Raw genomic sequence first — 23,287 nt, 5'->3', positions numbered from 1 at the left:
GTTCAAACTAAAGACAAATAAAAAATGAGTGTGTAGATTACTTGGGGTTACTATGATAAAATACAACTTTTTGATAAGAGACTTGTAGAACTGCATTGAAACTGAGTATCTTGCCCTAATTGGACTTATTTAGTACAAAATACATTATTTTTTTTGAAACTGGCTATTTGGAATTTTCCCTTTAAATTCAACCAAGTAGATGGTTGATTCTATACAAGGAAGAAAAAAGATACCTGGATTATTAATGGGTGAAAGATTAACTGATGGTAGGTTCAGTTTCCATTTGGGAATGCAAGGAAAAGAAAGTTAAATTTCTTTCACTGAAAACTAAAGTATTACATTCAAGAGAAATGGCTTTGTATTAGGTGAGTAAAAGAAAAAAGGATGAGAGGTAATGGTAGAAATAAGTTTGAGTGAGAGTGGAAATTTCTCAGCTAGAATCACTGGGGAAGTCTTACTTCTCTCCAGGATCTTTGAAATTTTGAACTTGAAAGAATAACATAGTTTGCAGCTTTTTTTTTTAACTATTTACCTTTATTTCCATATCATGCAAAGAAAAATCCAGTAATTAAGCCCAGAGAGATAATTCAACACAAAATCACAGATTATGCAGAAAATGATTTTGCTAACTGAACATTCCATCCGACATAAAGTTTGCCGTATTTAGTCCCATTCCAAAACTAGAGTTACATTTCCTTGTACCGACACAGGAATAGTTCTGCACCCTATTCACTTCTTTATACATAATTGAAACCACATTGCAATGTGTAAGAAAAGAAACAATTCTGGCTGTTTTGATAATCCTGATTCTTTTTGACACTAATTCCCCCCAAAATATAGAAGAATCTTGACATTTTAGTCTTTAAAATAATACTAATGGCCATTGAACTAATGGCAAATAGGAGTTCTTTTCTAAAAATTTCAACAGGCTTCATCACAGTGCTTATTTACTTATTAGAAATTACCCGCACCTAATTCAATTAGCATTTGAGGTGATTTGTTTACAATAACCGCCATACACACACATACAGGATAACACAGATATAAACATTAGCAAGCAGTACAGTGAGATATAACTGAACTATGTAAATTAAAACCAGCAGTTCAAGTAATGGGAAAATTGTTGGCATCTAACACTGGGATGACTAGCTTAGTTTTCCAAAGACTTGGAGTTTCGCTCCACCCAAGAAGGCGTTACAATCTGAAGGAATTCTAAAGAATTCTAAAGGGACGTACAGCTAGATGACAGATGTTTCTTGGAAAGTTGTATAGCATCAAAATTACTGATCCAGGAAAGCTTGCCCACATTTCAGAAAATGCCTTAGTATACCTCTTCTGCTTTATCTAATAGCAGTTTTTCAGGAAATGTTTACCAATAGAACATTCATTATCAAAGTGTTAACTGAGTAACTGCTATGTAGTAACCAAGATTTTTAACAGACATGAAGCCAAACAAACCACTTTATTTAACCTACAGGAGAAGCCCATGTTGTAGGAATAAGAAGAAAAGATTCAGACATGTAAACAAATAGCTCAGTTGTAAACACACCTACTATTAGTGTCGTCGATCATATTCTAATGGTCTATATATCGCTGATACCCAAGGGACTCAGTAGAATAATGTGGAAGAAAGTGAGATTTTAATAAACATGTATTTTTAAAAAATAAAATGAAGTAATTTGGGAATAATATTATATCTCAGAATTATTATAAATGAAAAATCTACCTGTTTAACTTTTCATGCTTGATTTATTTTTAACTCTGGTTTGTTATTTTTCTTCCTTTTAAAGTTGCAAAAAGGAATTTTTCCCTTGTCAGATTTCTACACAATTTTATTATCTCTGATATTTTTGTATTGCTTTGTTATTATTAAACCACCTAAAATGAGCTTACACATGTGAAATTTCAAGATGCCTCAGGAGATTAATTAGCCTAATTAGACACAAATGTGTCTTATGAAAACACAACAAAAATGCCTCATGTTTAACTTTCACACAATAAAGAATAACATTTCTACGTGTATATGCTATGGAATATTATACAGAAAATAAAAAACTAAATGTAAATGCATTATACTTTCTGTACAGTACAGACAAAAACATCTCCACAGGTGCCACACAATAACCCCTGGCTGTGTAGTGATTTGATATTAGAAGAGAATATTGTGACACAAGAAGGGTCATTTTTGGTTTAAACTTAGATTAATACACAAGCTTTATTCTTCACATACAAAAAAACCCCACACTACTCGCTGAATTAGGGATTCATGGGCAAGTCTGCTATTAAGTTACAGAAAAAGTCTCTTTTATCTTTTTTACTTTCTGTTGATGTAGTATCTAAAACCTGATGTTTTTCTAAATTAAAAAAAGATTAATAAAAAAAATAAAACCTGATGTTTAATTCATGCAATCCCGACCTATCACTGTTTATTCCAGCTGTGATGTCTCTTAACAGATAGAAGCCATGGACAATAAATAAACTCTATATTACCTAGCCAACATGTACTTTTTACTGTGAATGTTTTTAACAAATAATTATTAAAGTTAAAATAGGCATTGAATACTTATTAACACAGAGCCAACAAGTCCTATTAACGCTATTATGTTAGGAAATTATGGCAGGTCAGTCAAGCGCCTAGCATAAGCTGGAAATGAGAAGGATTCGGGCTCTGAAATAATTATAATTTTCAAGGCAACTCAGGGAAAAGGTTAACTGAAGAAAGTTGAATACACAAGTTGAATACAAGACATGACTAACAGCGATTAATTATTTTCAGTGATATTAGCATAAATCTAATTAGCAAAGACTTAGTTATAAATCAACCTGTGGTCCAAAGATTCCATATGGAAACTAATCTAAGTCCTTATAAGTGGTAAAAACTGTATTTTTAAGCAAAGTCACCCCTCTTCATAAAATTTATAAATGAGAAGGAATAAAGTGATAAACATCAATTGTGCCATTCTTCAATATCGATTTTGAATAAAGCAGTTCTTTCTCAAACTCGGTTCTTAGAGGCCGACTTATTGTGTATTTTATGTCTTTATAGGGGTGACATTGGGACTGTTTGGAAGAGAAATCTAATTAATTATTTAGAAGTGAGATGCTAACTAGGTGAAACCGGAATCCCTCAGTCGGAAAGATCTTTGCTAACACGCACGCAAAATGTGGTCCCCTGGGACGCTAGCCAACACCGTCACAACACTCATCTACAGCAGTGTTTGGCTTGCATCTTAGTAGAATAGAACACAGCTAGGAATTCCCAAACATCCATAAATACATATTATTAAAAATCCAAACCCATCAAACAAAAATTTTAAAAAGAAAAACATCGAATGAGCACATCATCCACATTTATGGTCTTTGACTTACAGCTTTTCAAAAATACATGAAAACTTTCAGTAGTAAATTTTCGGAGATTGTTTCATTGTACAGCTATCTAGCGAAGCAACATGGACTGATAAAGCTCCCAGTGTAAGAGAGGAACAGGCTGAAACCCTGTTTCTGCCAGCTGCTAACTGTAACGTTGGGCAATGTTAATAAACTGCTCCATGTCTCTGAATTCTCATCTGTAAATTAGGGGCAATATTAGGGCTCACCTCGTAGGATTATGGTGAAAATTAAAGGTAAAATACTAATAAATTTAAGTTTATACAGACATTACTATCATTATTTTTATTTAAAATGGAAGAATATCCAATGATGTTTCTAAAATATTTTATCTGGGTATTATTTTAACTCAAACTTTTATTTTAATATTTTAAATAAGTTAGATTATAAGTTTTTATGACTCACAGAAGAATCACGCTTTTGAGGAAGAACTTTGCGTAAGAGATAATGCCTCTTGAAAAAATATGTAGTTATCTTATGCATGCAGAAATATGATTCTGAAAACTTATTTCACACTTGGTAAAACTATCTGTTTTGTTACCTAAGTGCTGATAAACAGATGACACTGAATGACTTCATTATACAATGACAAACTATGGTCTGGATAATTCCATTTGGGAAATTAAAATAAATTATCTTAAAATCTATACCATATAGATAATATTCATTACAGTATATTTATAATATTAAAACAATCAACCATAAGTAATCAAGTCATCATATATATCAACTCAATATAATATATAGTTATGAACCATGATAATCATATGAAGACTAACAATATTAAAAAAAAGTTCAGTGATCCAATGTTAATGACATGTACAGCAATATAAAAACATGCATTTAGAAGGACAAAAGAGAAATATGTAATATCTAATTACAGTGATGAAATTATGAATAAATAATTGTCTTAACATTTTAATTAATGCTACTAAAGAATTGTTCCTAACAATGAAAATGTTGATAAATTAAAATGGTAGAAATATTGGAACTATTCTGTTACTATACACTATACTTGGAAGAATTTAAACAAGATAGAATGTCATATTACTAGGAAGTGGGTTTTCTGTATTGTCTGAAATTAAAAAAAATTGATTTAATTGTCATAATTCAAACCATGTCATATAATCCTGTTTTTTTAATGTGTTTATATTTTCAGATCAATTAATTATTGGCAGAAACTTTTTTTTGTCAGTCTATGAGCCATTAAAGCTAATGAGGTAGAAAGGAATGATATCTATTCTCTTGAATTCTGTTGATTTTCCCCTTTTGAAGCAGAATTTTCCTTTAGGTACTGAAAAAAACACTCTAATACACAACACCCATACTCTTTCTCCATAAATCACAATAAAAGCAATAAAACAAAGCACATTAAGCCACTGTGAATCAAAGGAGATGTGTATGATAGTTGCATGTTTTTTTTTTCATCTTTGTCCTTTTGTGACAATATAGCCTTTCCGGATACAAAATTTAGTCCTTATTTTCAAGTGGTTTCCAGTTAATTGAGGGAATCTGTCCACATCAAACCTCCTTATTTTCTCCTATTTTATTACTGTCACACATGGTAGAACTTCAACAGAGTGTTGGAATCGGCTTGTCCTGGCTCACTAGAGCCAATTATTAAATTTTCAGGAATTTTGCAAACTGGTTGTTAAAGCACTGGTATTTGAAATTGGCTGCTATGAGAGTAATTACACCATGGAAATCATCATACCTACCAATTAGAACCTTTTTTTTTTTTTTTTACCTCCTTCTCATGGTGCTTAAACATTTACCAGCACTGCATTGGCCAGAAGATGCTTGCATCTAGAATTTTACGAGTGTATCATTTAACTCAGTTGATCCTCCACGTGAGGCATTCCATCCAAACATGTCCCTGGAGTGAGAGTCAGCACAGAGTCTATTAGAGAGGTGTCTGCACTCCAATTGACCATCACCACTGTGGAGTGTGGCCACTTCCTTTCCCGTGAAAATACTGACCCCTTGGAAGGAGCAGTCTTCCCTAGAAACTCCTTTACACTATTTGTGAGCTTTTTGCAGAGATGAAGAAAATAATGAATTAAAGAACCCTACAGTCAACTCAAGAGGTGTCAAAATTAAAGAGGTAGGGTTGTCTGTCAGTCTAACAGTCAAAAATCTATTAACCTTGCTTTTGCAATAATGATTCAATAAAATTACTTTTTCTTGAAGATGCCAATGAGGCCCCAGATTATCACAAAATACCTTCTAAATATCCATAGAAAGAAGAAATCATGTTCAATGTCATTTTACTATTTTCTATATTTTATTTTATGCTTTTACAAATTTTACAAGTTTTACAAATCACTTATCCATAGATAGTATGATATATGTTGAACTTCTATTAATCACAGATAATTGGTTGTGTTGGATAAAGAAAAAATTTATTCTTTTAAGAAATACATTTATAATTTACTACCTAGAAAAATGAAGATAATGGTAGCTTCCCTGTCATTTTTTAAATTTTTTTACAAGATGATGTGAGATTAACAAATTATGCTTGAGGACTCTTTGGTGTAATACTGCTTTTCAAAGGTGATTTCTGCCAGGTAAATAGTAGAAGTGATTAAATTGGTTTCAACATTTTCCTAGTTCCTGGAAAAAGTTATAAACTAATGCGCACACACACGTGCCCCGCTCCCAAAGCTGGCAATATGTGTTACTTGCTAGCAACAAGAGAGAGAATTAGAGTCTAGAGAAGGTAGATAGAAAGAAATTACTAGAATGCCACACATAAATATGAGAAAAGATATGAACAATTTCAAAGATTAGAGAAATATTAGCTCAAAAAGCTTCAATATGTATCTAAAATAAATTTTTAAAAAGAGAATAAAATAGAGTCAGTATTTTGCTGAGAATTTTCCAGAACTGAACAAAAATATACCTCCTCAAATTGGAAAAAATGTATGTCATTTCATTTAACTCTCACAACTATTTGAATCAAGGATTATTTCTGGTGAAGAAAATAAGCACAAACAGGATAAGCGAATTGGTTCAATTCACTCAGCAACCAAAACATAGACCAGTCACCTTGATTCTCAAGGTCTGTTCCTTCTCAGTGGGCACAAAGAACCTCCACCTTCCTGATTACTTGTTTGCTATGATCACCTGGGCAGGTCAAGTAAACTCCAGAGACATAGTGTTTGAAAAGATGGGCAAGACTGAGCATCCATCTAGGCAAATTAAAGGCCAACAGCATTAAAAACAAAAACAAAAAAAAAACCCATATTCACAAAAAAGTAAAAACTAAGTGTTTTTAGCTAGGAAAGGGTGCATTTTGGGAGAACCCTGAGCTGATACTAGATATTTGAATTCAACTTTGTACATTGGATGTGAACTGCGTCTTCACTGTGCCACAAGTCCCTTGACCCAAAGGCATGTCTTGTTCATCTTGTTTTCATTACAGCACCAATAAAGGAGCACCCACAGGAGAGATCCATCTTAGATGTGCAATGAGTTTGAGAACTAGAACACCTGCGTTTAGGGTACGGCAGCAGGAAAGGGAGTCAGTGAAGAAGACAGAGGAGAGTTCAAAGAGATAAGGGGATAATACAGTATTAAGGAAGTTAAAAGAGAGTCTAAAAAAGAGGAAGTGGTAATCAATGTCCAGTGTCTTTGAGAGGAAAAAATGATCAAAGATCTATAAAAGACCATTGGATGTGGTAACTGAGAGATGAGAAGTGAACTCTGTAGAGTTTTTTTCAGTAAAGTCAGGTACATAATATAATTTCTATCCCCTAGGAATTTACAGTCCAATTGGGAGGACAAGATGTAATCAAATGTAATAAGCAATAAGAATTATGAGTCAAAACACTTCTAGAATTTCAACAATCTGTCTTTGTTGTTTGTGTAAAATTATCTCTACTAACTTACCAAAACAAACATAGAAAAATAACAATCTAATTTGGAGAAAATCAACACTAGAAAGATAGAAAGTTTTAAGTAAGCTCATATCGTATGTTATAGTTAACTGAAACAATAACCTTTAATTATTATATGACTTTCCTAGATTTTAAGACTCATACTTTATAATCTATTTATTCCTTGCAAAGTAGAAATAGTATTTTTCTCTGTTAAAACTTAAAGAGGAATAAATTTAATAAGGGCAATGTTGTTGTTTATTATCTTAGAAGTCTGGATTGTAGAACACATTTCCCTTAATTTTTTCTTTCTCTAAGACTTATAGGAAAGGTTTTTTTCCTATTTCCATCTTTAGAAGACCCAATCAGGCTTTGCTCATGCTATTACTGTCATATTTATTCCTTGCAAAATTAGCATTGAATAGTTTTATGTACAGTTGACCCTTGAACATGAGTTTGAACTGCATTGGTCCACTTGTGCATAAAATTTATTCAAAAGTAAATACTACAGTGCTACACAAGCTAAGGTTGGTTGAATTGTCAGATGTGGAACCACAGAAACAGAGAAACCATGGCCACAGAGGACCAACTATAAATTATAGGAAGATTTTCTACTGCGGGAAGGGTCCACATCCCTAATCCCTGCATTGTTCAAGGGTCAACTGTATATGCAAATGTGGGGTGTACACAGTGCATGTATACACCCCAATGCACAGTCCAAGAGGTAGACAGAAAGCACTTACCACCTAGGGCCTGAGTAAGAAAACTAAGTAGTTGGCTAACTTTTTCAATCTAGGCCAAGATAGAAAAGTAAGCCAAGAAATACATATAATTGATATTGGTGAGGAAGATTCTAATTAATTTCTCAGCAAGGCAAATGAGTTTCATCGGTAAAAACTTCTCATAAATAAGATCTGCTTACACTCCCACATGCTTTCTTCCTTGAAAATCAAAGCTCTCAAGAGAGTAACAGCTCAAGAGAGAATCAGCTACATTCAAGCCCAATAGAACAACAGAAAATGAGTCAGTTTGCTTTTACAGAGAAAAATAACTGCAATCTAATGTTTACAAATATATTAACTGACCACTGACTTTTTTTCCTGAATTTTTCACTGCCTTTAATTAAGGCTTTTATTTTTATGTTATTATTTTTGTATTTTTCCTTTTTATACTAAAATTGTCATGTTAAATAGCGACTAGTAAGAATCAAAGACTTCAGATCTGTGTCGAACATGATCTTAGCAGTGGTTCTTAATCAAGGGTGCACATCAGCACCAAATGGGAAACACTTTCCAAATACGTATCCATGTATGGGTTTGTCAATCTCCAGTGTTATTCTGTTATAAAATTCTGGGTCAGGACCACCTATATAAATTATCTGGGAACTGCCAATACCTATGTCAATGAGCCAATCAATAACTTGCTTTAAGTTCATTGTTTGGATTCTCAAAAATTTACTTTCACATGTGAACAATGTGAACTGGATGTCAGGATACGTCTTCACCGTTTCTCTAGAACTGCTTTCTTTTCACCTACATTTTAACACTCTCTAGACATTTCCATGTTAAAAACAAAAAGGAATCCTGAATCCTGCTGGTCCCTCCAGCCATCTGTCTCTCTCTCTTTACCTTTTCAAACAAGTCTTGGGAAAGTTGTCTGTTTTTACTTCTCATTTTTCAAGACATTTAACCTCTGACCTCACAACTTCAGCATTTACCAATATTTGTGAATTCCAACAGTGGATATAATGGTGCCTCGTGGAAAATTAATCGAAGAAAAAACAAAGAAGGCCATGAAGAGAGTGCTAGCTATTGCTCTTAGGGCAGCCACTCCTACAGAGCAGGACCTAGGATTTGAGAGGCTGGGTTGGTAGAAAGGAAACGGGGGCATAGGAAGATCTGTTGGTATAAACCCCTATGATATTTTTCATTACTGTGACAGTTTTTTCTCTTCTAGTCCCAGGTGTTGGTCACATGTTGTCTGAAGCTTGATGGAGTTATTCGAGCATTAACAGAGGATACTTGAACTAAAACGCAGCCCCCATGGAATGACAGCTCCGTCTTTATTTACTCGTATTTAATGCCCAGAGAGACAAGCCTTTCTGCCACTGTTTTTTATTTCAGGGGAAGACAGAGCAAATTTAAGCTGTGGGAAAAGGCAGTGTGGACAGAGTCAGAGGCTGAATCCTTTTAGGAAAGATGTGGACACATAGCTAAACACCTGGCCAGGGCAGAAATAATAGTGAAGATAAATTCACTTTCAGTACATGAAAAGTTCCTTCATCTTGGATTAAAGATGATTTGCTCATTTGAACTATGAATCTGCTTCACCTGTTGTTCTGTGACTCCCAGCAAATTCCTTCTACACTTTGTGAGCCAGTTTCTGCACATAAAGGAAAGTAATAGGATTAACTCTGGCCTTCTAGGGATGTTGGGAAGATAAATGAGGTAATATTTCAAAAAGTGTGACTATCTTCCTAAGAACATTATTATATTAATCCAAGGTATAAATGCAATTACAAGAATAATCTTCTTATTATGAATTGACCTAAGAACAGTATCTAAGTCTTATTGAAGAATTTGGCATTGTTGATGTGGGGCTAGTGAAAACCAAGGGAGATCAGAGCAATTGTCTTATAGCATTTTATGCATCGGATCGGGGAATACTCATACATTTTGAGATCTCTTAGGCAGAGGGTCTGAGTAGTCATTGAGACTTGGGAACACAAAGCATCATCACGTCCCTCTGTGAGACAGTATAGGGGATATATGTGAGCCAGGTAATAAATGGACACCTGGGCCCCCTGGGATGAGGTACTCTAGGCATGGACTGGACATAGTAGTTGGCCTGCTCTGATTAATACTTCTCATGGTGGGAAAGACCAGGTACCTTTGAAACCATTCCCACCCTCTGCTGCCAAGATAGTAATTCAAATATTATATTGCATTTTGGAATCAACATTAGGGACTAGAACCAGCCTTTAGGACCTAAAGGGTGCAGGAGTGATGCACTCCATTACAGCTCCATTTAATTCATTGGCGTAGATCTGTATCTGGCAAACTTTTTCTGTAAAGGGACAGATAGTAAATACTTTAGACTTTGTGGGACATACAGTCACTCAACTCTGCCTTTGTCACCCAAAAACACCCATAGATAATATTTAAACAAATGAGTGTGGCTGTGTTCCAATAAAATGTCATTTACGAAAATAGACAGAGGGCCACATTTGGCCCACAACTTGTAGTTTGCTGACCTGAAATCTAGATAATGTTTAAAAAACAACTTAATTGCTGAGTATTTACCATATGCCAAGTATGATCACATTCCTTCACTTATCTTCCTTACTATAGCCATATAATTTGATATCATTATTGTCCTCATTTTTAAAATGTAGCCTTTTTTGCCATAAAATAGAAAAGTATATTTAGATCTTCAATGAGAAAAGTAGGCAAACCAATGGAAAATTCAGCAAATGATATGCCATGGCCATTCACAAAAGAAAAAATTCTAACAGGCACTACACATATAAAAGATTTCCAATGAGTTACTGTTTCATAAACATGAATGTCATAAGAGTAACAAATTATGTTCTGTTCAAAATATGCACCTGTCCTTCTGGAAGAGGACTATACTCATCTACACCTTTGATGTCAGGTTTGGTATGTGACTTAGCAAGTCTCTCCCAGGCATCAGGCTTGGCCCTGTGGTGTGCGCCCTATCTGAAGGGAGAATGACGTATGATCAACCTCTTGACTTCAGGAGTGGTCACGTGACTTGCTCTGGAAAAAGAAATGTGGACTTAAGCGATGTGTGTCACCTCCGAGCAGCAGCTCTATGAGCCGGCTCACTGCTGTGAATTCCTCTTTCCTCTGCAGGAGGACTGACATCGTCCTGGACGGAGGACATTCCTTCAGCCCAGGGTGAGCAAGCAAGATGCATAATAAATGCTGGTGAACAACAGGCCTGCAACACGAGGGGTGTGGGGATACAGGGTTCCCAATGCATTTGCACCGGTTGTAAACGTTAGTTACCACTACTAAGGGTTTGAATCTGTTAGGCTCCACTTTAGGGATATCACCTTGGCAGAGTTGCTAAGCCTCACTCTGCCTTCATTTCCTAACCTGCAGCTAATGACAGTAGTTTTAGAGAAAGGCTAGCTTTGAAGATAGAGCGAATGAATGCATGTAGCATACCCAAAGTAATGCTTGCCACTTGGCAGAGTCAATGCTACCTCCGTGACTTGTTTCACTTAGCGAAATCAGTACTAGTTATGTGAAAAAGCTGATTCGGGGGCGGGGAAGGGAACAGAATCAGCAGCTACTTAGAAAATTCACTGCCTTCCTTCATTCTTGAAACTTCTCCTGCTATCATTTTGTACCAGGATATTTGTTTTAAGTATGAGATTCCTCAGGAACAAAGAACCATATGGCCCAGAGGAAGCTCCGTTAGCACTGTCATCCAGCTTGGCAGATGGCCCCTCAGATAGCACAGGAAGGGAAGATGTGAAAGGCCAGGAGTCTGGAGTCTTACAAAGTAGAATGTCTTTCCAAAAGGAAAAAAAAGAGGGGTGGGGGAATGGGGAGAAGGATTATCTGCAGTCAAGAATAAAAGAAATCTGAAAGTCATAGTAACTTTAATCTTTGAATCTTCATGTACAAAAGAGTCATTCTTTCTGATAGCCAGTGAAGCCTGGTATTGTAATCACTGTGATATTTACATATGAAAAGCTCCCAGCTAATTATTTTCTGACTGTTTCACCTGTGCCAAAATGATAATCAAAACAAAAAAGGGTCAGAAAGAACATAGAACATTTATAAGCAATCCGAAGGTCCTCAGCCTCCAGAGACGTGGGAGATGCTATTGCTAGGTTTGAAGTGTTTTGTCAGTCCTAATATCGTTGACTGTTAGGACTTAAAGGAACCTCAGTGTTCAGATTAGTGCCACCAGCGTGTCTGGCACATCTAATGTGGGCCAAGCTCTGCTGGTCACAGGAGGTAGAAAGGAGAATGAGAGTGAGTGCTGGCTGCCCAGAGGGGCCCCAGCCCTCCTGGAGGACACAAGACATAAACACAGACTTCTAATTATCAAAGCTAATAAGCAGTACAGAAAAACACAGAGGAGGAAGTAAGTCTGCCTTCTTGAGTCAGGGGGAAAAAAATACTTGAGAAAAGAGTAAAATCCTATTACAATAAAATTTTTAAAGTGAATTATTAAAGGTTATCCAGTTGGCTAATATCACAGTAGGATTTGAACTATAGTTTAAACTTATTTTTTGTCATATGGAAGTCTGAAAGTTTATCCATTTTTTTTCTGGTTTTGCTCATTCTAGGGCCGTATCTTTCCAAAATGTAAATTTAAAATATTCCCATTTTAAAAATAGCATCAAATCTGAATTTTCATTAAGATAGAGAATTATTCTGTCAATGCATGGATTAAAATATTATTTCAAATTCAAAACTGGGGAAATTCAAACCAAATTAGCAGGATTAAATATCCAATACAGAAAGAATATGGTAGAGAATATTTGGTAACTCGTATGCATTAAAATATTCCTATCAGCCAGAAAAATGCCCTTATTCTAAAACATTATCTTCTTCTGATAATGTCACCAAAGGCAAGTTCTTGTGCCCGACACACAGGGAGGCCAAACAAAGCGAACTGTCGGAGTTGCCAGCAGAGAAAGGTCTCCCAGCACGGAGAACGGGTGGCCCGCGCTCAGAACACCCCAGACTCTCCAAAGGGGTTTAGCAAAGCATTTTTAAAAGTAAGCTGAGGTTGGGGCACTGAAGGGGGTGCATCCCATTGTATGTGATCAGCTGGTGCACAATTCTCTGAGTGGCTGATGCTGAGGTAACAGGGCAGTTAACATTACCCATCCTCCTTAGGCACCCATAGGTCTGGGGCTCAAGGTCATCAAGTGGTTGAGTCCTTCCATTTGGTGGGGGGTTTAGCACCTGTAAAACAACTCAGGAAGTGTGCATCAGACACGTCATCTGGGTACTCCAGAGGGGAGCTGCAGCAGAGGGTATGGGGGAGGGGTCTGTCCCGGGAAGGCCCCATGGGTTCCCACTTGGTTAACAAAGAAAGAGAAAAAAATGAATATAAATTTGTGAATTTCCTTTAGGCATCTGGGGCAAATTTAAATTACTTCTGAATTTATGTAATTATTTGGTAAGCTCACTACTTTGGAAGTGATTGGGATTTGGCCAAGAGTCTACTGCTCTATTCCTGACATCTAACCAAAAGCCTAGTGTATCAGTCAGGGTTCTCCAGAGAAACAGAACCAATATAATGTGCATATTATAGAGAAGGAAATGTATTAAAAGTAATTGGCATGCTCAGTCAGAGAGGCTAAGAAGTCCCACAATCTGCAGTCATCACTCCAGAGACACAGGCGTGCTAATGGCATAGTTCCCATCCAAGTTCAAAGGCCTGAGAACCAGGAGAGCCAACGGTGCAAGTTTGGGTGTGAAAGCCAGCAGCCTTGAGACCCAAAAAGAGCAGACGTTTCAGTTAATACCCAATGGCTGGAAAAAAAAACAATGTCCCAGCTCTAGGAAGTCAGGCAGGGATTTTCTCTTACTCAGGGAGGCACACTCACATTGGGGAGGGCAACCTGCTATACTCCATTTACTGATTCAAAAGTTAAGCTCACCCAGAAACACCTTCACAGACACACCCAGGATAATGTTTGATCAAATGTCTGGTCACCCTGTAGCCCAGTCAAGTTGACACATAAAATTAACCATCACAACTGGTAAACAATTAAAAGCCAATCAACATTGCTTGAGTGAATGGAGAAAGCCATAAATATAGAGAAGACAATGTGTAAAGACAAAGTTGTATCTAGGTGATGGATTAGAAAAATGTAACTTCTTCCTAATGCAAAAGAAAGCCTTTTCCATCAAAGGAAACTAATGAAAAGTATGAACTGAACCTCAGCAGGCAGAGTTTCCGGATTCTCCTGAACACCTCTCCCCCTCTGAGCACATGGGGCCCATGCTTTGCCATTTGGTTCCTGGCTGGCACTTCTATTCCAAGCAGCATGTAGCTGTGAGGTATCAAACTTCCACTGAGGAGGTGAATACAAGGAGAACACGATTCACCAGTTTCTTCATGGGCAGCTAGCTGCCTTCCTAGCAACAAGTCAAGGGACACTGTAATTGAAACTGCCTTCAATTCATCCCGACCTGAGAGCCCTGTCTCCCATGGGATTCTACAACTACCCTTGGAATGGTTGAGCCTCCCACACGCAGTGAGAAATCTGGCTTATTTGCAAAACTTTGAGGTTGTCTTCTCACGCTGTGATTGTTTTAATGAACCGCTTCCTTCCTGTTGGTTGTATTTCCTTCACTTCCCAGCATCATCTGACCTCATCTCTGTTTTGTAACATTTTCTACTGATATACTTGAACCTATTTCACATTTCCTAGTTTCCCTTAGTGCCTGTGACAAAGGCTAAAGCAATTTACTGCAGGAGTGGATCCCAGGGAGCTGGAGTGAAGGACAAAGTGAGCAAAGCTAGAAAGCAAGAAGGTCCTACGCAAGGATGCATTATTAAAGCAGACACCTTTATGGGTGATTGGTTACCCACTTCCTTGGGACCATCTGCAAAGCTATGTAAAAAGTGTCTCAGGACTTTTTGTTTGGAGGCAGAAAAAAGGAAAAAGTGTATATCCATTGGCTCCTGTACCCTGCTGTAAAAGTTTTAAGCATGTGGAGCATTAACAACCCCATACTCTGGGACTGTGATGCTGGGGTGTGGAGCTGGCTCTAGTACCCAGAGCAGGGAAGCTCTGAGCTGGGAGGAAACAGGCAAGCAGGGTGACCCTAAGAGAACAGTTCTTTTCTGAAATCTTCTCCTTGCTTTGTTCTACCTCTGGTGTCCAATAACATTTTCCCCATGTCATTCTACATGGCATGATCTCATTTAACTGACTTTCCAGAATACCAGAGGACAGTATTGCATGGTGATTAAGAGCATACTTTCAGGAGATACTGCATCAGCTTTTGAATCCCAGTTCCTCCACTTTTTAACTTTTTAACAAGTTATATGCCAGCTCCCTAATCTGAAACATTAGGAGAAAATAAGATTATCTATCTTAAAGACTTTTAAAGAGGATTAGAGTAAGTAAAATGCACTAGAAGAGTTCTTGTTACATAGTTAGCAAGATATGTCTGCAATTATTTTTAAGTTTTAAAATTCTGCTTCTTCAATCTTCAGAATTTACCATAAGCCAAATCTACACTGAGCATCCTTCTTTCCTAATGTGAGCTGTAAAATGTTGACTCTTTTTTTAATTATTCACCCTAATCAGGTATGTTTCTGTTTACTTGACCCTGCAGCGTCCTTGAATTTGAATATTCCATCTTTTATTCTCCAGTCACAAACAACATCCCATGTGGGATATGATAATGGAAGGAACTTTTAAACTTCTTTCACTTAGAAAAACATATCCTTTCTTTGCCTTCCCTTCCTCCTTCCCTCTCTCTCTCTCTCACACACACACACACACACACACATTCACACACCCTTCAACCTAAAACAAAAGGGTTCAAATTCAATCCTACCTTAAGGGAGTAGAGAAAAGGAACTCCAAAATGAATGTGAAACAGAAATTTCAAACTAGACTGGATGAAATTTTAATAACCAAAAATTACTAGAATATTTTAGAATCTGCCCTAAGATAATATTAAGTGATGAGAAAAAGATGAATCCCTGGAATATAGATGAAAAGAATTATCTGAAACAGTAAAATAATATGATTATACCTCCAATGAAGTGTGGCTTTTCAACAAACTTATAACCCATTAAATATATTAAGTTTTAAGGTTTAACTAGCATATCATTTTCATCTCCATTACATGGCTAAATATAATAGGAATATTATATGACCCATCCTTTCCTCAATGAGAAGATTTTTCAGATAAATCTGAACAGATTAAATTTTAGGGATGTGGATAAAGTATATAATGCCACCTTCTAGTATTTGCTGTATTATTTTAGTAATATATACCTACAATGGAAAATAACACATTAATATGAAATAGTTATTTTCATCTGTGCAATAATTTATTTATAATTCTTTAAATGCATCTTTCTTTTTTTTTTTGAATCAAGGGCACTAGCTTTATAATCTTTTAAAACTATCCCAGAATCTACTATGAAGAACCAGGACTAGAGAATAAACACCAAAGCAAAACCGCATTTAATGCTTTGATGTCTTTGCTAAACTTATCTTTTGCCTCATTAAATTCATCTTTTTTCCAATTTAGACAAAAGTTATAGAAAAATATGACATTTGTCATATGAGTGGTTCATAAAATGGGAGTGGCTGTGCTTCTGAATTTTGTTCACCTCACCTTCTACACACGTTGCATTAATACCTAGATATCCCAGTGTCACTCCCTAAGAGGTCCTAGCAGATGATTCCGATTTTACAAAAGAAACAGACATGGAAACATCCTGGTAACTAGCCCTGTCATTAAAAGAAGCGCAATGTATTCATATGCTTAATGGGTTATAGAAAAATAGTACATTATGTGTTAATTAAAATAGAGGGAAAAAAAGTCAGATCTCCCCAGGCATAAATGTATATTTAAAATTTTACAGTAAATAAACACTTTGAAATAAAGATTTCCCCATGTTTCCAGATAAGATAATGTTTAACGTACTTTGTAATACATTTTACATTTGACTTTATTTTTTTGGTAAATACAGTTGTGAAAATTGAGCTACAGACTCTTCCTTTTAAAAAATTCTCCCTTTAATATCCATCTCTTTCTGAGAGTGGTCAAGATCATTTGACACACTGAGGCACAATGTCCAGGAAGATAACCTCCCTCATTTTTCCCTTTAGTCTGAAGCTTTAATGTTGAAACGGGGTCTTAAAATAATCCTTTCACAAAATAAGGCAGCTTTATGCTGTAAAAACATTAGTTCTTTGTCAAAGTTTATGTTCTTCTGTCCTCCTCTGCTTTCACCATCTGTCAGCATCTTCTTTAAAGACCATTTTTTTCTTCCCAGTCACACCTGTATGTGGCTCCTGGTCTGTCCAGGTAGGTTTACAGAAACAAGAGTTCCACTGTGGTCTCACAAGCCTGCCCATCTGCGCTGGTCCTAGTTCTCTGCACATCTCAGCAGATCTTGGCGAGGTCATACTGGAACTCCTCACTTTGGTCGGTTTTGCTTTTGCTGCAGGTCTTACAGCACCTGTCCTGTTGGTTGCAACATTTTGTTAGGGAAGCGAAGACGAGGTTAAGATGAACAGTAAACAGTGAAGAGCCACATCCAGAGGGTTTATAACCACAATGAGGGAAAGGCTTAGATCCCTGCACCTCCACTGGCAGAGCCTGTCCTCACCTCCTAGGAGGTCCAAGGCAGCATTCAGGTATGTGTCTATCTTGTGAACACCCTTCCAGATGGTCTTCAGAGTGGCCCTCTAGGCAGTGGTCTGTGCCTGCTCCTGGCACCTGAAAGGGGCGGTCAGGAGGAGAAGGAGGAAGAGGGCCTGCCCAAGCCCTGGGAGCAGGGCCATCTGTGCAGCGTGGGGCTGCAAGGGGCCCCACAGGTCCCTGGAGCTGCAGGACGGGTGCACCCCCATAGAGCCCTCAGGATACACTTGGCATCAGCGTCAGCCCCCAAGTGTATCTTTCACACTATTTTTCATTCCTAAATATAAATATTTGAGTTACCTAACCCAGTTTTCTGGAGCACATCACCATTATTTCCATATACGTTGTCAAGATAACTTTTTGAATAGAGGCATGGGTGCTGTCACTGCAAGTTTTACCCAAAGCCAAAGTCTCCCCTGTCCAACTCACAATCTCCATGTAACCATTCTCTAAATCATAATCACCTCCAAGCTCTATTATCCTTAGAACAAGTTCCAAGTAATACAACACTAAGTCTATGTTAAATTTCTGTGTCATATTTTTACCAATTAATTCAAGTGACCTTTACAAGCAACCAGAAATTACTATGGAGACTGTTTTGGGCTAATTTGTCTTCTCCAGAGTGTACTTTGTTATTAACAATTAAGTTATGACAGTTCATTCTTTAGTATGAATGACTTTATGAGGACTTTCTCCTAAGAGACACTTTCCTCTTTCCCAAGGGAAGTTTTGTGGAGAAGAAACTGTACCTTATATCTAAGTATATATGATGTATGTTAGTTTATTCTCAACATTGAATTAGAAATTAAGGCTCTTTAAAAATGCTACTGTTTCAGTCTCACCAGAGATTTTCCATCACTTGTCCTCTGTTATTTAAACAACAAAACAAACAAAACCACTTTTCAAAAAAGAAAGACATTGAGTAAATGGGATTCACATAAGATTTCTACTGAATATCTTTTTTAGATACATTAAACATGTAAGTAAAAGACTCTTTGTCAAGTATTTTGGCATAGAATCAGATTTTTAAAATATATTTTAAAAATCATATAAAAAGTATTTACTGTGTTATTCTTGCAGTACCAATACTTTAATAATTTTTAAAACTTGCTATGTCATTGTAAACTTTAATGAAATGAAAATATTTTAGAGTAGCAACCTAGTGAGTCAAGTTAATAACATCAATGCTAAAGAATAATCTGATGGTGAAAGTAAATATATCTGCACTTAATAATCTACCAAACCTGAGTGTATACTCCAGAGAAATTCTCAGGGAGGTTCATAAGGAGACACTATGGGCCTGTTAACAGCAGTCTTGTATGCAGTCTCAGGAGGTTTGAGGTAATCTCCTTGTCCATCTCTCAGGGGGAAGGCTAAAGTAAAAGGACTTGGGGGCACAGTCTGACATACCATGAAAGAATTAGAAGCAATGGACTAGAGGAACCCAGAAACATGCCTAGATCGTAAAATGATTTTAATACAATCCTATCTGGAAAAAAGTAAGAAACAAAATAAGTCCTACACCACAATAATGTATTTTAATTACAAATACACACACATCAACATTTACATAAGGAAAACTTTAATACACACCTGAAAGTGAGTATGCACACCTTGTACTTGGGTGGGACAACACAAATTGCAAAGAAACATTGAACTTAGTAGGCATTAGCAGTGATATTGTGATTGTGATTCTGAAATTATATCTCTGTATTGTGTTATTGAGCAAATTAATATGTAGTAGGATGTGAGACTCTTCACTGGGGGAGAAGGACAATATAAATGTAGAAGGGAAAACAGTAAGGAAGAATTTGGTACTGAATTTTAATTAGCGGATTAATACAAACTCATATTTTCTAAAATACGTGTCTATTTTTGTGTTGGGACAGAAGTACCCCAGAAGCGAGAAGATGTCGGTAGCCATGAACAGACCCAGATGTTGGTGCCTATGTGCATTCTTACCAAAAGAAACCAAGGCTCCATGGAATGATTTCAGATCTGGGGTAGAAAAAGTCCAAGGCAAATAAGGGAAAATACAATAACTTGTTGAACCAGAAAGCACTTAAAGAGATAATGAGGTCATATCAAAAGCACCTAAGAGCCATCTGAAGGAATTCCATGTTCCAAACTTAGGTGAATTTGAACATTAAGAAAAGAAAAAAATGATAGCAATGGATTTTGACTTAATGGACTTAAAAAAAATTAATGGATCAAAAGAGGAGGTGGGTAGAGAGAAGAAAAACTCTTCTTCACAGATGAATGCTAGAATAATAGAAAATAATTGTTTTGCAACTCTCAAGGTAACAAGAGAGAGACTCAGGGAATGAGAGAGAAGAGGCAACATGCTAACAACTGTAAATCTAAGTTCCTCATTTTACCCATCTTTCAACATCTCTGTAGCTTTGTAAATTTTACAAATAAACAAAACAAATTTTAAAAACAGACACACAGAATGCTACCACATTTCTCAAGGACACATGGAATTATAAGGATACAGATCAAACACTGTATAATATTTGTTAATGATAGAACAGGGGAAATAGGAATAATGAAAACAGGAAAAAGATACCATATTTCACTATAATTTGAAATGACCATAACACAGAGATTCCATTTTGCTAGTGTAGAAACACAAAAAAACTAAAGAAAAAAATGGGATATTTCAAGATCGAGTCCCTAAAAAAAATTTGTTTTACTTTAACTTTTCTTTAACCTTCTACTTAATCTAAGTCTATAACCTAAGTGTACAAATTTGGTACACAAAATACCACAGAATAATATTGTCTTTTGTGGGGACCAACAGTATAATACATATTTGCCCAGATACACAATTGTATAGTGAATGTCCCTTAAATTTTCATTACTTGTAACACAGAACTTCAACAAGGTGGTGTTAGGTGGAATGTTCTGAGACAGAAAAGAGCCTTATCAATTGGTATCTTTACACTAAAAAAATTAATTTACTCAAAGAGAGATTTTGAAATCTTGCTCTTATCTCCAACCTTTTGAATTTTTCACTCCTTTCCATAATAAATATAATAGCCTGATGTAGTAATCACATGGATATTTGCATATGAAAAGCATCTACTTAATTATATTTTGACTGCCAAACCTGCCCCAAATAGAGGATGAAAACATCAAAATAAAATGGTACCAGACCATCAAAGCAAGAAGCAGAACAGCAGGAAGTCCAGACATCAATAGCAAGGGAGGCCCCAGTAAGACACAGTACATTAGCGCTTCTTAATTCTTTATCAGTTGAGTCACACTTTTTTCTTTGTTTTGCAAAACAGAATAAAATCCCTTAAATAAATGTCTGCATATGTAAATTGGTTATAAGAAGAGATTCTTAAGGAATCTAGATACACTGTGGAATCATGACAACTGGGTTCCTTTGAGTTACAGGATTATAAAATTTGGGACTTCAAGAGACAATCAAAAGGGAGGGGGGAGGTGACCCAGTAAACTCCCTCCCCTACCACTCAGTAATCCTCATCCTCACTTCCTACGTCTCCTTGCTTGAAGTTCCCAGCACCCAGAAAAGCGGCAGGCTTTGCCCATAAAGGAGACCCTAACTAAAACGGCGGTCTGCGGCGCTCAGCTTTGAAATACTGACTTCAGTTAGCTGAACCATCACCCACAGCTGTTTCTCATATGTAAGTCATGCTCTGCCTCAGAAATCCCCTGATGAAACTACATGAAGATTGGGAAACTTAAGCTTCAGAAGCCGCATTACACGTGCCCTTTACGTGTTCAAAAATATGTATCATTTTCCTTAAAGACGACACCAAAATCATGCCAGCTTTTCGAACCACACAGCTTGGATCAGTTAAGTTAGTTGAACAAGGACCCATTAGACTCAGGTGGACCTAACGCCCGGGCGGCCGACCTAAGCAAACCAACATCTAAGCCTGTGAGCGCCTCAAGGTTAGGAAATTAAGGACGACCAATCACAAGCAGCCAACGAGGCTTTGCGCTACAGCCCACCAATCATTTCCTTACGTCGCTCCCGCGCTTTCTCCATAAAAGGCGCTCCCCGCTCCTGTCAGGGGAGCGCTCCTAGCCACTTCCAGTTTGGTGCTGCCTGATTAGAATGGGGCTTTGCTCAAGTAAACTCTTAAAAATTTTAATATGCCTCAGTTTATCTTTTAAAAGCCCTGGTGACAGAGAAACAAACCAAAGGGCCCCAGGAGCCCCAGCAGCCCGTCGGAGGAGGTACCTGCTGAGCCCGGAGCTCGCTGTCTGCCGGCTCCTTCCCGCGGCCCCCGGGGGGCCTGCGACCGCCCCTCCGCCTGCTCCTGGCTCGCGAGCAGCTTTGGAAGCTTCTGCGTCATGAGCTTTCAGGCTCTGAGAGTTTCTTTTTTCTGAACTGGGTCCAGAAACCAGCTGGAGCTGACCTGGGTCCGACCTAAAAACCGACCGGGTCCAGGGTCGGACTGGGTCCACTTGGGAAATCGGTCCGGGTCAGGTCTGATGGTGTCCAGGTCAGACTGGTTCCGACCTAAGAACGGGACCGCGCGGGGTTCGCGCTGGGTCCGACTGAAAGCGGGCTGGGTCCGGTGTGTGGCCTCCGGTGAATAAAAGTTTACCTGAAGACTGAACAGAGGTTATACCAGAGACGGTCTCGAATGACAGTGGCCACAGTGGAAAGCGTTTAAGCTAGAAAAGCGTGTGCATTCAGGAGGGGCCTTGAGAAAGAGGGGCCTCAGCCAGGCACTCATATAAAGAGCTGAGGGAAAATTATTTTTCCTCCTCTGTGGTTTCTGGTGACCAAGTGAGACTCCCTGGGACACGCCACTCACTCCTCAGCCTGCGGACGGCATCCGGGGAAAACTGGCGAAGCAACGAAGGTAAGAACTCCTGCCGAAGTCTCAGAGCCCTGTCCGTGAGACACGAGGTAAAATTTCACATTGTTCCTTTCCAAATTCAGATTGGCAGGCAAAAAGCATTTCTAAGAATTACTTCTTTGAATTGTGACTCATGAATTTGCTTTTGGGTGCTCACTGGTTATCCATTCTTCCTCTCCCAAAGGCAGCGGTTGCCTTCTTGTTTGTCTTGCTTTATGTCCTGAGACCTCGTCAGGTTGGTGGCCTCCAGAAATGGCTGGACGGAAATGCAGGTTGCAACCCATTTGCAGCTAGAATCCTACCAACTTTTGCCAGCTCCCCGGGGAATTGTCTGTGTCTTTATTTCTTTTAGTTATTTTTGAAAGTGATTCTGGATCTTGGGAGGATGGTGTCTTTTGCACCCTCTTTGGGATACTTCTTGTGTCCATGGAGTTTATTAAATACTGCCAGGAATATTTATTGTTTGTCCTGGCTGAAACCTGACAGTATATTTAAAAGGATTTTTTTTTCTAAATAGCTCTAAGTTCAGAAATTGGCCAAATTGGAAATAGATATTCAAAACCTGATAGGAAACTTTTTTTTTTAGACCTTTTCCCCTAAGTTAAAATGAAACTAGGTACCCAACGAGCTAGAAATACATTCCAAAGACAAACATATCTAAATCTAAAACGTAGGAATCTTTCAATTTCCATCTTAGTTAAAGATTTTTCTCTCCGATATAAAGAAGCAAACCGAAGATAATGTGGTCGGATGGCTGTGTCAGCCTAGATAGTATTCACTT

General features: G+C 37.4%; 1 protein-coding gene across 1 annotated transcript in view; it reads right to left on the bottom strand.

The window, feature by feature from the left end:
* Window positions 1–16,900: 16,900 nt before the first annotated feature.
* TMX3 (thioredoxin related transmembrane protein 3) overlaps window positions 16,901–23,287 on the bottom strand; it is a 93,243-nt gene continuing 86,856 nt past the window's right edge. The window contains exon 16 of the mRNA XM_072952046.1: window positions 16,901–17,482. Coding sequence (XP_072808147.1) covers window positions 17,402–17,482 — 81 coding nt within the window. The 3' untranslated portion in view covers window positions 16,901–17,401. The remainder of the gene's footprint in view (window positions 17,483–23,287) is intronic.

This window comes from Vicugna pacos, chromosome 30 (assembly GCF_048564905.1).
Source record: "Vicugna pacos chromosome 30, VicPac4, whole genome shotgun sequence".
In the NCBI taxonomy this organism is placed as follows: Eukaryota; Metazoa; Chordata; class Mammalia; order Artiodactyla; family Camelidae; genus Vicugna; species Vicugna pacos.
This window is presented reverse-complemented; position numbering and strand designations above follow the sequence as displayed.